Raw genomic sequence first — 13,964 nt, forward strand, 5'->3', positions numbered from 1 at the left:
CCTCTTCCCTGAGCTCGGGCACCGCCAGCTCCTACATCTGCTCTCCAGACGCCGGGGTGCCCCAAGCTCATTAAGGGATTGGCGCTGCAGCGGGGCCATCCATCTGCCAAGGCCTCTCCCTGCACCTCGTGCCCCATTCCAAGCCGGGAGGTGCCGACCCGGCTCGGGCTGCCGGTGGCGGGAGGTCCCTCCCCGGGGGCAGGGCGGGTGCGGGTGAGCCCGTCCCGCCGTGCCGGGGATGCCCGAAGCGCCCCGCGGTACCTGGGCGGAGGGTGCGGGCGGCGGCCCCCGCTCGTAGAGCGCGGCGGGCGCTCTGGTGCGCGGGTCCAGCGGGGTGCGCAGGCAGGACGCGGCCAGACGGGCCGCCCGGTGCGCCTCCTCCATCCCGGCCACGGGGCGCCCGACGGGCCGGGCGGGAAGCACGGAGGGAAGCGTAGGGAGGAAGGGAGGGAGGGAAGGAAGGAGGGAGGCGGCTCCCGCTCCGCCCCCGCGCGTTATAACCGCCCTGCCCCGAGCCCGCCCCGCTCCCGGCAGGGACCGGCACCGCAGCGTCCCCTGCGCCCGCGGGGAGCGGGCCATTGAAGTCCGGGGCTGGAGCCTGACTCCATCCCCTCTCCGCATCTGCTGCGATCCTGATTTTTAGGCAGCTCTTTGCAGGATTTTAGTCGGAACCTGCAACTCCCTCCTCGGCAATCTCGCGGTTTTTGCGCCCTCAAGTCGCTAAAGAAGCTTTTTCCATCTTGAAGTTTGTGCTTCAGGTAAGCAGTAACAGAATACAGCTAAAGCAGGAATGTTCTTCTGCAGGAATATTCTGTCCTAAACTAGGATAAGCAGGAATGTTCTTCTGCAGGAATATTCTATCCTAAACTAGGATAAGCAGGAATGTTCTGCAGGAATATTCTATCCTAGACTAGGATAAACAGGAATGTTCTCCTGCAGGAATAATCTATCCTAAACTAGGATAAGCAGGAATATTCTTCTGCAAGAGTATTCTGCCCTAGGAATAGTCTATCCTAAATCAGGATAAGCAGGAATGTCCTGCCTCTGCAGAGGCACATTAATGATTGATGGACCTATTTTTGTAGTGGAATAAAATACTTTTTATGTAAAGAAATATGAGGAGATGAAATCACACCCAAGTGTAGTTGTAGGTCTTGTGGAGAATTGGAAGGTTGTGATAGTGGGGAATGAAAGCTTTAATCAAAGTGAGTAAGTACCTAAACTAAGAGATCACTGCTGGATGTAACCCCTGTGGGGTAAGGCATCGTTTGCAATTTTAATCAGCCAATAAATAATTCATGCAGAGCGTTAATACCTAAATCAACTGTCTAATTTATGTATTTTTATTTTAATTATTCTCTGTGTTCTACTTGGCAAGTCACAGGGAAACATTTAAGCAACAGCAGGTCAACAACACGGTGGAAATTTCCTCAAAGGCTCCAGCTCCAACCACTCCTGAATGGAAGTGTGAGTGAGGCTCATGGAAGGAATACTCTCCTTTAAACATAAAGAGGAATTAGGTTCTTTCAATACAGTAATAATGGAGATGAAAGGGTTAATTCAAAATGTCAGGCTAAGAATTAGAAGTTGTAGAAGTGTAACTTGCATTGTTATAGACAATACTTTTTGACTTCTCAGTCACAATTAATTTGGGGGGTAGGGGGAGGAAACCACGTGTAAAGAGCACCCTTTGTAATACTCTGGCTCATGAGATGGCATCAGGAGTCACTGCCAACTTCAGGAGACACAACAGAGCAGGGAATGTGACAGTGCTCCCCAGTGCTGTCACTGCACAGATCCTCCTCCTGTCCAGCCTGGCATCATCAAGGGCAGTGACACCACTCCCTCAGGGAGAGCTTTTGGAGAAGCAGCTCTAACTCAGCATGTTCCTGGAGTGCACTTAGGGCTGTTCTTAGAACACATCACAAGAGCCAATTAGTTCTGTTAAACTTTCCAGAGGTGAGTGGGAGCACAGAGCACAGAAAAGCAAATGTAAAACATTGTTTTATAATTCTGCTAGAAATAAGGTAAAGACTTGGTGGGCTACTGTGTGTTTATTGATAAACAGCATTTCCTTTTCGAAAACAAACTGTTTTTAAGTTAACCTGATCAAAGTACACAAGTCTCAGTGGAGTTTAAGACAATTCACACAGGCGCTTTTGGTGAGGAAACCGTATTCCAGGTTCCAGGGCAGGAGCCCTCGGGCACAGTCCCTCCTCTGCTCAGCTCAGCCTCGAGTGTTCACCTGCAAAGAGTTCATACAGTCAGGCATAAGAAATCACAGGACATATCACAATTACTTCTTTGCTTAAAGATCCTGGGGGTTTGGTGGCTCTAATTCCTTGCTTTAAGGTGCAGTATGTATAAAGCGTTTTTGTCCCAACTGCTGTTACTAAAAGGCCAAATGGTCTTAAATAGCATATAAACAGAGAATACTACACAGTAATTGTATTTTGAAGCACAGCAAGTTAATGCCATGAACCATCCTGGTGCTTGTGAAGGAAAGATGAACCAAAACACGACGCCAACACTACTCACCACATCATCGATCTTGAGAATGCTGCGCACGGTCTCTGTCGCCAGAGTCAGCGCGCTCAGAGACACCAGCAGAGGCTGCACAACCAGCTCCTCCAGGATGTTGGAAATGCCACCCTGTGGGAACAAGGAGCCTTTACTTTGTGCAAGTCAGACTACAGTTAGATTTAGCACACTTTTTTCTTGGTAGAATCCTGAGGACAGTCAATTCCTAGACTATCACAGGGCTTGTACTCTTCCACTGGCAACAGGAGCGATACAGAACACACCTTCCCTCCCCAGGCATTTGACATACCCTGCCAAAATTAGCCAAGAGAAAAAGCTCAGCACTGTCAACTGAAAAAAAGCTGGGCTGTGGTGCTACTCCTCACACATGAGCACCTTCCACTGCAGATCATACTGGGGAATGATTCTAAACGGATCTATTGTTGGAACTGAAACACTTTTGTAGAGACACAGGATCCTTCTTGTCCTGTGGGTAAGGCTTATATAATATCTCCTGTTACCAATGCTCAGGGCGAGCTGTTTGTTGAGAGAACAAGCTGTAGTTTCCCTCAATGCTAATTTTAGGGAGACTGTTACGAGACAAGAACTTGCCCTCTCACTAGTCCAGCCCTAAGGCGAAGCGTTTTCCAGGTGTCATAACTCCTCCTCACCTTCCTGACGTTAATGCCAGCTGTTTTCTCTCCTTGGGCATGTCTGTTCCTCAGCTCTGTCACTGTGGAAATAGGGTTGAGCCCTGCGTTCTCAGCCAGGGTGGAGGGGATCACCTCCAGGGCATCCCCGTAGGCACGGACGCAGTAGGAGTCCATGCCCTTCAGGGTCCGGGCGTACTCGTTGAGCCGCAGCGCCAGCTCGATCTCCGGGGCTCCTCCTCCTGCAATCAGAGCTCTGGGGACAGAAGGGAACACCAAACGTTTTCACAATCAGGCTTTGTGTGTTACTAACTCACCACATGAACCAAATGGCATCGTTACCTTTTCTTAACTAAGCATCTTATGACACACAGGGCGTCGTGAATGGAGCGCTCGGCTTCCTCCAGGACGAGTTTGTTGGATCCACGGACCACGATGCTCACAGTTTTTCCAGGGTTTGTGCAGCCTGTAATCTAAAACATAAAACCAAATATTAAGACGGGGGGGAAAAAGAGTTCTGGACAAAAAGACACTTCCATTGGTGTTTTCAAGTTCTGTAACAGCACTGATGTCCGGCCAAGCAAAACCATGGCACTGCCCAAGCTGGTGCTACTCAGAGCTTAAAAGCAGGTACTTAAATGTAATAAATTCAGTAATAAAAGCCATTAAAGTTATCAACTGTTATTAAAATAGCTGGCAGATGTTAAGCTGTATTAACATTCCGTCCCTCACTCACCTTTATTAGTTTCCCAGAACCGTTCAGGTTGACCTCCTCTGCCAGCTCAGCAGAGCCCAGCATGTCAGGGGTGAACTGGTCAATGTGAGCCACAGGCTTAGTTCCAATTGTCTGAAAAAATAATGGGAAAAAAAAATTAATTCAGAGGCTGACTGCAGAGTCAGCAAGTACCCTGCATGTTGTTCTTCTGCTTATTACAGTAAAACAGAGTGTCAGGGCTGTGGCTTTTACATCTGTCCTGAATCCCTCTAAAAGTGTGGCTGCTCAACAGAATGGGAATGGTTTTTAGGGAAAAGGCTGTTTTTGCATTATAGTCAAAACATGAAGCTTGAGAAAGTGTCATAATAAACTGGCCCTGGCTGGGCAGTTAGTTCTGGGGTAAATTTTAAACACTGCTACTAATTTATATAACCCACTTTACCTTACATATAAACTCGATGTCTTCTCTTTCAATGTCTTTGACCACCATGATCTTAACTTTGTTCAGAAAATGGAGGGCCAGGTCACTGAGAGCATCCCTGAAAACGAGAGGGAAGGAATCAGGCCACAGTGCTCAAATTCCTTCAGAGTACAAAGTAAGGATGTCATGAAACTCAAAACAGAGACAATGACAGTGCTTTCTAAAGGTACAGTCACTGTTACTCTGCCAAGTGTGACTGCTACTATTTGGCTTAATTTTTCCAGGTTTTCCAAACAATTCAAACTGTTCCCTGAAACACAGACAGAAAGCCACTAATTTGGTATTACATACCTAAGAATAGACTTCTGAATTAGCAGGACATTGCACCCAGCCTTCTTTATCTGCTTCACCAAATTCAGAATATAGGCTCTCTCTTCACGCAGGACTCTGTCCATTTGAGCATAATCAGAAACAACTATCTGGTTGTCCATCTATTTAAGAACAGAAAATAAGGGAGAAAAGCAACTATGAGCAACTGCTGAGTTAAAAAGCAAGTGTCCAAACATTCCATGTTCTTTAATTTAGTGCCCTGTGATTCAAAGCCAACAAGCACAACAGTAAAATACATCTTATTAGAAATTGTTCAGTATTTCTTGTAATTTTAAACAATTTTGGTTTTTCACACCAACTGTAAGTTTTTTTAAGACCCAGCAGACCTTCCCTCCAGCTGTGGCACAGAGCTGACATCACAGCATCTTAAAAAAAACACGTGTCACCACTACATTTGCATCTCCCAAGTCCCAGTCTGACTTACATCTGTCTTTGGAGCTGACAAGCAGAACTGGATGAGGCCAATTTTGGCTTTTTCCACTCTGGTCACGCCGGTATTTGCCACTTTCTGAGTCAGGACCAGTCCTTCAACCAGTTCACAATCATCGATTGTGCCTCTGGAAACAAACACAAGCCATGACCGGAGCTCTGGGAAGCTGATTTCACAGGGATAAAATTTATCCAATTACAAGTTGTTTCTTACCCCAACTTCTTAACAATTTTAATATCTCTGAGGTCCACACTGTTGGCTGTAGTTGGGTCAATCACCTTCATCACGGCGTCCACACTCATTGGAGAAAGCAAACTGGAATACTGACACACAACCTAAGGGATTTGATAATGAAGAGAGATTTAACACTGAGAAATGGCAATTTCCAAACAATGTTGTCATTGTCTTTCAGTATTTGACTTTGGAATTTTGAATCAAAGCTTGTTTTTCCTCCCTGCCTACCAAGTATCTCAACAAGACGTTTTCCTGACGGCTGCTCCAGGGCAAGGAAGGAGCGATGCCGGTGGGGAAACCCCAAAGACAACCGAATTTCTCTCTCTTAGAAAGGCTCCTAAAGTGAGACTTTTGAGCCTGGATTTACAACATTCAGGGTATTGTTAGCAAGGGAAGAGCAGCACAGAGTGGGAAAAGCTGGAAGGCCTGGCTTGGTGGAGGTTCCCAGTCCAGGAGCTGCCGTACCTTTGAGTTCAGCGAAGTCGTTGCACTGTTGAGCAGAGTCTCCCTGTCACTGAGCTCCACTGGCTGGGCCATGTTGGTCAGCACCTCAATACCCTTATCCAAAGCTTTCTGGAATGACTCCGAAATGATGGTGGGGTGAATTCCTGTGCATAGAGAAAGAAAGGCTGTCAGGCAGTTCATGCTTGCAAACCAATGGTTCTTTCTTTTTTTTCTTCATCTCCTTTTTTCCATTTGAAAATTCAAGAGACTCAGGTCAGGATAAAAAGAAGATGATTCAGCAATATGTTCTTCACAGGTGCATGACCTCCCTTATTACTTTCCACCATTAAAACAGAAGGTAAAAGCTGTAACATTCCAAATAATTTGTCCTCACAGACAATTCCTGCCGTGCCTGACATCCCACAAACACCTTCCCCAAGTTCCCTTTGCCCCTGGCAATCTCAAAGCTGCTGCTGTTCAGGTGAGGCCTGTGAGGAGCCTGACAGGGATTTTATTTCAGATTTAATATTCAGATTTTCTCACAGTTCTGTAGGAAGCTCCTCAATTTCCCTGGAGTGGGATGCACCCTTTATCTTTTCGACTGAGAACAGCTACTTTAAACCACTGTCATACACAAGCTGACAGAAGACTTTACTACTTGCCTATTAAATATATATATGTACATATATTTACCTTTCTGAAGGAGTCTGGAACAGGCATCCAAAAGAGCTCCAGCAATGACAACAACAGATGTTGTGCCATCACCAGCTTCAATATCTTGTGCTTTGGACAGCTCTACCAGCTAAAGGAGAAATTATGACAGAAGTTTATATACATATATATATATAATATATATATATTCCTGCTTACTTGCAAACACAATAATAAAAAATGAGATATTCAGGAACACAGCACTACAGAAATTAACTTTGATATTAGGCTGAATCATGTCTCTTTTTAATTTGAAGTGTGCACCTTCTGCAATTTCCTTCCCACACTTGTACCCCCTGTTTGGCTGAAATAAAACTGTGGTCGAATAAATCACTTAGAGAAGCAAAGCTTTTTGCTATCCAACAGGTTCACCTTTTCCTTCCCTGGAGGAAGGTCACAGGAAGCTCATTTCCACCTCCAACCACAATCAGATCCCAGAGAAATACACTGAACATCCCAAAGGACCAGGGTGCTGCATCCTCACAGCACCTGAACACAACTTAACTCATTCCCTTCTCTCATTCCCTTCTGTCCCAGGGGTTTGGGACAGCAGTTTTCTTTCTTAGATGAAGGTTTGGGTTGTGTTTTTTATGTCTTAAAACATGCCCAGAGGGATTATGCACAAGGGACACTGGGTAAGAAATAAGGACTCGTAACTCCCCAGCACGTCTTACAAGCAAAATAAATGTTCCCTGAGCACAGGGCACAAAGTTTCCTCTCTGTCGCCAGCAGGTGATGCTCCTCAAATCCATGTTTTCTCATCCCAGAAACTGAGCTGTGGCACAGATGATTGTCCCAGCCATGGAAAAGGAACCACTCACCATTTTGGCTGCAGGGTGCAGGACCTGCATCTGCTTCAGGATAGTGGCACCATCATTAGTGATTGTCACATCTCCTTTAGCATCCTGGATCTGGGAAGGAAGGGGAGGGGCACAGCTCTGATCAGTAAACCTTAAATTTGAGATTCAACACAAAGTGTTCTCCCTGACAACTTCATTTCCCAAACCTACATTCCCTTAAATAACTGAAACCTGGGAAAAAATTTAGGCAAAAGGTGTCATGCTACATAGGACATGTTGGATTTATGGTATCTCCACTAAGCTTAATGCTTTTAAAATGGGAAAAAAATTCGGAAAAAATTAAGAGCATACCATTTTATCCATTCCCTTTGGTCCAAGACTTGTTCTAATCGCATCGGCAACAGCTGGGAAGAGAAGAAAACGTTTGCGAGCTCATCTAAAGAACTACAAACACTCCAGCACTTAAATGTGCCTTCTAAATATAAAGTGCCCGCCACTATTAAGCAGTTTCCAGATATACTAAATGATTTTAAATAATGGAATGACGTAAAACGCTGCAATATCACTACTGAGTTCCGCAGATCTTTCTTTTAAACGATTAATATCTGATGGTTTGATCGCAGCCATTTTAAACCTGAGAGATAACAAAGAAGCGTGATGCACCCCATACCGCTCGAGGAATCGTGTCAGTGCCGGGTATCGCATTTCCCCTCCATCCCCAGCCACTAAAAACATGGAATTCCAGCTCCCAGGGATAGGGCCACGCGGTTCTCCACGCGGTTCTCCACACACACACCTTTGCCGGCCGCGATGTTGCTGAAGCGGATCTGGGCGGGCTTGTCGCGGTCCTGGTAGGCGCCCTTGGCCCTGTTGGCGGCCCCGGCGGGGGCCCTGCCGGGCGCGCTCTCGGGCATGGCCGGGATCTGGGGATAAGCCGGGAATCAGCGCCGGGCCGGGCACACCGGGATGGGCACACCGGGATCCTTCCAGAACGGGGGCCTTCCGCGCTGCTGCCGCCGCCTGAGGGTGCCCGCCGCGCGCCTGCGCGCTGCCCGCGCCGGCAGGAAATCCCTCCCTCCGCCTGCCGGCCGGCGAACACCGCGGACACCTATGGAGGAGCCGGGCGCGGGCGCGAGCGTGGGGAGGGGAGAAGGGGGGGGTCCTTAGGAGGGTTTTTCCCGCCCCGGCGGGGGCGGGTCCGGCTCCGGCGCGCGCCGCGCTGAGGGAGCGCCGCCGCTGGGGGGCGCCAGGGAGCGGATCCACCGGGATCGTTCTGAGGGGACACGGGGAATGGAGGCGGGAATGGAGGGAGGGATGGAGTGGGGTGGGACGGGACGGGGCTGTAGAGCCCCGGGGATCCCGCCACCATCCAACCGGGGCTCTGAGGGACGAATGGTGTGGGATGGAGGCCCGGGGGATTTCGCCATCGTCCCCTCAGGGAGCCTGGGGCACTGAGGGATGGACGGTGTGGGACAGAGTCCTACAGCCCAGGAGATCCCGCCGTCGTCCCCTCAGGGAGCCGGGGGAAGGTGGGATGGACTGTGTGGGATGAGTCCTGCAGCCCGGGAGATCCCGCCGTCGTCCCCTCAGGGAGCCGGGACACTGAGGGGTGGACGGTGAGGGCTGGGGCTCTACAGCCCGGGGAAGTTCAGTGTGTTACAAGAAAATACACGTTGTTTCTGTTCTTTTCCTGTAGCTCAAGCCTGTCTCGCTTCACTCGCGTCAAAGCTGCTGCTTAAACTCCTTTTTGGCAACGGGTTCTGCGAAAGATAAAAAGAAACCAGATGCTCAAAACCTACCCAGAACAGGTGGGCTGGCACAGCAGGTCCCGGAGTTAGGAGGGAAAAGCTGCAAGATGCCACAGGGAGACAAATAAAAGGGAATGGTTGGGGCTGCCTGGCCCTGGATCAGAACAGGACGGGCATAGAGCCACACCCACATTCCCGGGTTAATGTGGCACCAATATTAAAGGTTTTATAAGTTATACCTCTTAGGATGATCTTGCCTCAACTGCGGTATTACCATAAGAGGCTTCTGTATGCTTTTTTAAAATTTCTGAATAGCTATTGAAATAATTTTCTTCACCTGAGAGTGAACACAAACATGACGTGGTTTAGATGCAAAGCACAACACTTGAAACCACACAGCGGATTCATTTTGTTCAAAGTAAGACAGCAGTTCAAAAAAGAGCTCTGAACTGAAAGAAAAGTGTCCATGTAATACCTAAACACTGTAATTTTTATGGCATATCTCTGACTGGGTACGAAAAGTCAGGGTTTAAAGTGCTCCTGTGTAGGGACAATTATCCAAGAAATGTGTCCCTGCACCAGCAAGGTGCTGCTAATGTCGGATGCTGGATGAAGGATGGGAGCTCTTGAGGTTGTTTTCCCTTTCTAAGTGTATCAGGAGCTCATTGCAAGTGAAACACACCCTTATGGTGAGCAATTTTCTAGTGCCAGCAGCAGCTTTGTACCGTGAGACGTCAAAATAAAGCATCTGTACAGTTGTCAGAACAAACAAACAAACAAAAAAAAGAATAGAGGAAAAAAAAGATTCCACAGTCACGTGATTTCATCACCTCTCATTTTTAGCAGTTGATTTGATTTTTATTTTTCTGGGTTTATGCACCACTGAAACACAGGTAACAGAGAGGAGGTTTTGGAAGTGAACGGTGTTTGCCTTTGAATATTCAGTTTTTAACAGGCAGGGAAGAAAACAGTTGTAAGTGTAAAGGTAGAGAGAGGTACATCCAGGTCATACATGGGGCAAGGGTCTACTGGTAATAGTCTTGATTTATATCACCTGGATATAAATCTGGATTTTTATCACCTTCAAAACCATCAGAAACACATCCTAAATGGCTGAAATCACTGGGAACTCTGACCCTGCTCTTTAATTCCACCAAGCACTGATGGCAACAGCACCAAATCCTGCACATTTAACAGTAATGCAGTGTTATAGCTGGAATCAGCAAAGAGCCAAAGGACCTGACAGGAAAACACAGCCAGGTTTGTGTTGTTACCAGCAGTTATCACGTGCTGCTCAGTGTTGCCCTTGGGTCAGGGGCGAGTATTTCCTGGGATTTCTAAGGAAATGCAGGTTAGACCTGATGCTGTCACAGCCACCCTGTTACACACAGCTCTGTGCTTGGCAAAACCAGCCCCTCTGGTGTTGGGAATCATTTGGGGTCAAGGTTTGTTCCGTTGCTGGGTGGAGCCTGGGTTTTGAGTTGGTCTGTAGGGAGCTGCTGAGCTAAGTTTAGGGCTGCTGTGGTTAGTGGCTCCCTTCTTCCTGACAATTTTGGTCTGGCAGGGTTCCTTCCCTGGAGCTGGGCTTCAGGCAGAGGGAGGGTTTCATCAGCCAGCAGGTTTGTGCTGGATTTAAGATGACTTTTCTGGCTCATTTAATGGGTTTTGTCACCCACTGTCACTCCATCTGCCTCACTCTGTGTCCAACAGAAACCCCCTGCTGTGGTTTGATTTGATCTCAGGTCCTTGCAGGTGTGAAGGTGGCATTGGCTGGAGGCTGATCCAGAGCAGGCTCTGGGCTTTATCTCTTGGTGCCACAAACAAGTCATAAAAATTGCTTGTTACCTGCTACCTGTAATTTAGATGAGCAGACACGAGGGGCTATCAAGCTGTTGGGTTTTGTTCAGGGCTCTGGCTGCTACTCGGTTTTTTGCTTCATTCTGTGTGAAATAGAGATTATTTTTACTTGCATGTGTTTAGGGGCAGCCTTATGGTTATCCTTCTTCCTGCAGTGTCCCATTGACCCATGTCCTTCAGTTAGGACTTGGACCTGATTTTGACTAAATGTGGCAGAAACTCTGCATGTTCTGGCTTTGTGTGAACAGGCAGCTGCACAGAGGAGAGGTTTTTAGTGAGAGGCACACTGAGGGCAGAGCTCAGTCCTCTGGGATATTTGTTGCTGGCACAATGTTCCTGTGGCTTTCCAAGTTTTGTTTTACTCAGGCAGAGGCAACACACCACTACCAGTGGTGGTGATGACAGCAGAAGGAATGACTGCCAAAAAGAGGGTGACATCATTTCACCTCATGGCCTTAGATAAGATATTAACAACCATTCCTTAATCATGCTCTGATAAGAGCAAGTGGCTTCCAAACATTTAACAAGCACGATACTCGTGCCTTCCCAGCACAAAATATTTTACACAGCAAGGACATTTTAGGTTTTTTCAAAGAAGAAGGAAGTCTCAGCCTAGTGCTGAGTGTGTGATATTTTTTTTTTCCTCTCTTCTCTGTGGAGCTTCCTTCCAGAAGTTATGGCTGCTGAGCCCTGCAGGAGCTGCCAGTCCTGCAGAGCAGGGATAGCTGCATCACTGCTTCCACCTCCTGGAAGAGACAGTGAACAAGGGATTCTGGGTTTTATGGGTTTTCTTGGCATTCTTTTACTCGATTTCTTCTGATTTTCCTTCCTTGCTCTTAAGAAAAAAAAAAATGTACATTGTTTTCCTTATCAGTGGCGAGTTGGCAGAGAAATTCCTGATCCTAAGGCTACAAAAAGAATTAAAGGCAGGGACAGACAGGCTGCTGAGTAACAGTTTGTGGGACTGGGACTGCTGCTGCTGATAATTTTCAGCACTTCTGCCCTCTCTGCCTTCCCATGTGAGTAGGGAAGGACACGCAGGTGCACAGAGGAGAGCACATGGGTAGTGTAAATGAGCCTTGCTCTGTAGGGTGGAGTGCTGTGGTGAAAGGATCAGTATTTCCATGTGGGAGAGTACCTGGGGAGATGATTCCACCCTCCCCCTCTAGATGCCAGCAGAACACCAGCCTTGCTGTAAGGGATTGCTTCCTGAATGTATTTCAGAATGTTATTATTGTTATTTTTTGTGCTGCTTGATCATTCTTCAGAGAGGTCGGGATTACCTTTGTAATATATTGCCCTGCTGCAGAACAAACTGCATCCTTTGCAGAGCTGAGAAAAGAAAAAGCACCAGGAGTTTAAACATGTTCTTTTATGAACATCTCTGTCTGCAAACACAAAACATGTTCTCACCTGTGATAAATATCTCTGTTATTTCACAGGTAGAGAGGAAATCAGAGGCTTCTTGGCAAGCAAGATCCTGAGCCCTCGGAGCAATCCTGAGTGTGGTGGTTTGACCTGTGCATCCTTCCATGAAGAGGCTGATGGAGCTGGGAGCACTGTGAGCTCCCTGCCTTGGACTGCATCATCTCCCAGCTGGCCCATTTAATGCCTGTCACCCCTCTGGCCTGGGACAACTCTCCAAAGCAGGCTCCCTTCTGTCGCTGAGGAGGATCAGGCTGAAGCACTTGGTGCTGCTGTTCTGCACTTTCCCACCCACCTGCTCACAGGGCTCTCAGGGACTGCTGCTCTGAATGACTGTTCGGCATCAGCACTGAAAACAGGGTGGTCCCACTCTGTTCCCTCACAGCCAGCAAGGGTTCTGGCCCTTGGAGAGCTCATTTTCTTCCCTGTTTGGAGGCCTTTTCAGGGATCAGCTCCTTTTCCCAGAGTGTTTCTGCTGGGAGACTCCATAAGACTCAGTGACTGCTTTCCACGTGCTGTTAGAGGCAGAGCAGTGCTCACTTCTGCCCTGACACCCTGGGGATCCCCCATGGACACCACTGGCTGTTGTGGACTTGCTTTGCTTGGACTTGGTTCTTTGGAAAGAAGAAAAACACTGACAACTGAATGGAGCCTTAAGGATCTTGATGAGACTTTCTTCTTAGGAAGAAAAGCCAGAAAAAACCCTACACGAGCTGTCCAAAGAATGCATTGAAATGCTCCCTGCGCTTCCCCCAGGTGATCTTCCCCTCACACAGACACGGGACAAGTGGAGCTGCGGAACAGTAAGTGGAATATTAATTACATTTTTTTAATGGGCTGGCTTTTTATATAGCTTTTGTTTGAGAGGTGTGTGGGTTACCCCAGTCGTGCTGGCAAAGGTCGACGTGTTTGAAGCTGGAGGTACAAACAGTTTGCTGTTGGGTGCGAGCGGGAAGAGGGGGAGGAACAACCAGGCGGAGCAACGCTGGGAGTTTCCTAACATGGGTTTGTGTGTGGGCGGGAAAGTTTCTGTTCAGCCCCTTGGTTGTTCTCACTGCTCCAGTCCCCAACAGCACTGTGAGAGTTCAGTCTACTTCTAAGAGTATTGGAAATGCTGGAAATATCCAAACTGGTTATGAGTCGTGTTTACAAGGACAGCTCTGGGTTTTGAGGTTGGGAGTGGGGATGGTATTTTTTTCTGCAGTTGGAATCCAGTTTCTACTTGGATTATGTAGAAACCAGAAAATGGGCTTCAGCATAACTTTGCCCTATTGATTAAAATATTGCTTGTTGTATTTTTATTTCTAAATCAGTAGATACAGCTACAATAAGACACCTAGAGGGGATAATGTGGTGATTGAGTTTTTCTAGACGTTTACATCCTTTTTAAGAACTAGCAATAGCAGTGCTTCCAAAAAAAGGTTTTATACTTGAATACTTATTTTGAAAATATTGTGACTTACTCAAATGAGAGTTGCTCTTTTGAATAATTGTCATTTTGCCTGTTCTTGGGCTGCAGCAACCCTTTACAAGACACAGGAGTTCTGGGTGGGAATACAGGAAGGACTATTTTTATCCAAGCTGGAATTTTTCAAGTATAGCAGAATAAAGCTTTTGTA

General features: G+C 47.4%; 2 protein-coding genes and 1 long non-coding RNA gene across 4 annotated transcripts in view; 2 read left to right on the top strand and 1 right to left on the bottom strand.

The window, feature by feature from the left end:
• The first annotated feature begins 494 nt into the window (after nucleotides 1–494).
• Nucleotides 495–2,080, top strand: LOC116784110. Its single transcript, XR_004355960.1, has 2 exons — nucleotides 495–758; nucleotides 1,152–2,080. It is a non-coding gene; the product is annotated as an uncharacterized LOC116784110 (long non-coding RNA).
• On the bottom strand, nucleotides 2,036–8,353 carry CCT4 (chaperonin containing TCP1 subunit 4). The gene is made up of 14 exons (XM_032682293.1): nucleotides 8,112–8,353; nucleotides 7,667–7,719; nucleotides 7,337–7,426; nucleotides 6,498–6,606; nucleotides 5,826–5,968; nucleotides 5,340–5,461; nucleotides 5,121–5,253; nucleotides 4,658–4,797; nucleotides 4,328–4,424; nucleotides 3,907–4,017; nucleotides 3,513–3,643; nucleotides 3,192–3,426; nucleotides 2,539–2,652; nucleotides 2,036–2,245 (listed from the first exon to the last, which is right to left on the bottom strand). Exons 1-14 carry the CDS (start codon nucleotides 8,227–8,229, stop codon nucleotides 2,228–2,230), a joined length of 1,614 nt encoding a protein of 537 aa, XP_032538184.1. The 5' UTR covers nucleotides 8,230–8,353; the 3' UTR covers nucleotides 2,036–2,227.
• A 216-nt stretch (nucleotides 8,354–8,569) lies between these two features.
• Nucleotides 8,570–13,964, top strand: part of BMP2 (bone morphogenetic protein 2) — a 221,942-nt gene continuing 216,547 nt past the window's right edge. For both annotated transcript variants that reach the window (XR_004355839.1, XM_032681640.1), the window contains exons 1-2: nucleotides 8,570–9,123; nucleotides 12,363–13,148. The gene's annotated coding sequence lies outside the window, so the exon portion shown is untranslated. The remainder of the gene's footprint in view (nucleotides 9,124–12,362; nucleotides 13,149–13,964) is intronic.

Source organism: Chiroxiphia lanceolata, chromosome 3 (genome assembly GCF_009829145.1).
Source record: "Chiroxiphia lanceolata isolate bChiLan1 chromosome 3, bChiLan1.pri, whole genome shotgun sequence".
NCBI lineage: Eukaryota > Metazoa > Chordata > Aves > Passeriformes > Pipridae > Chiroxiphia > Chiroxiphia lanceolata.

Bases quoted from the DNA above. Each gene is read 5' to 3' on its own strand.
- CCT4 (XM_032682293.1), bottom strand. From the start codon at position 8,229: ATGCCCGAGAGCGCGCCCGGCAGGGCCCCCGCCGGGGCCGCCAACAGG. The intron at 6,607-7,336 runs GTGAGTGGTTCC...TTTCTCCTTTAG, and splicing joins TGCACCCTGCAGCCAAAATG to CTGGTAGAGCTGTCCAAAGC. The intron at 4,425-4,657 runs GTATGTAATACC...TCTCGTTTTCAG, and splicing joins ATTCAGAAGTCTATTCTTAG to GGATGCTCTCAGTGACCTGG.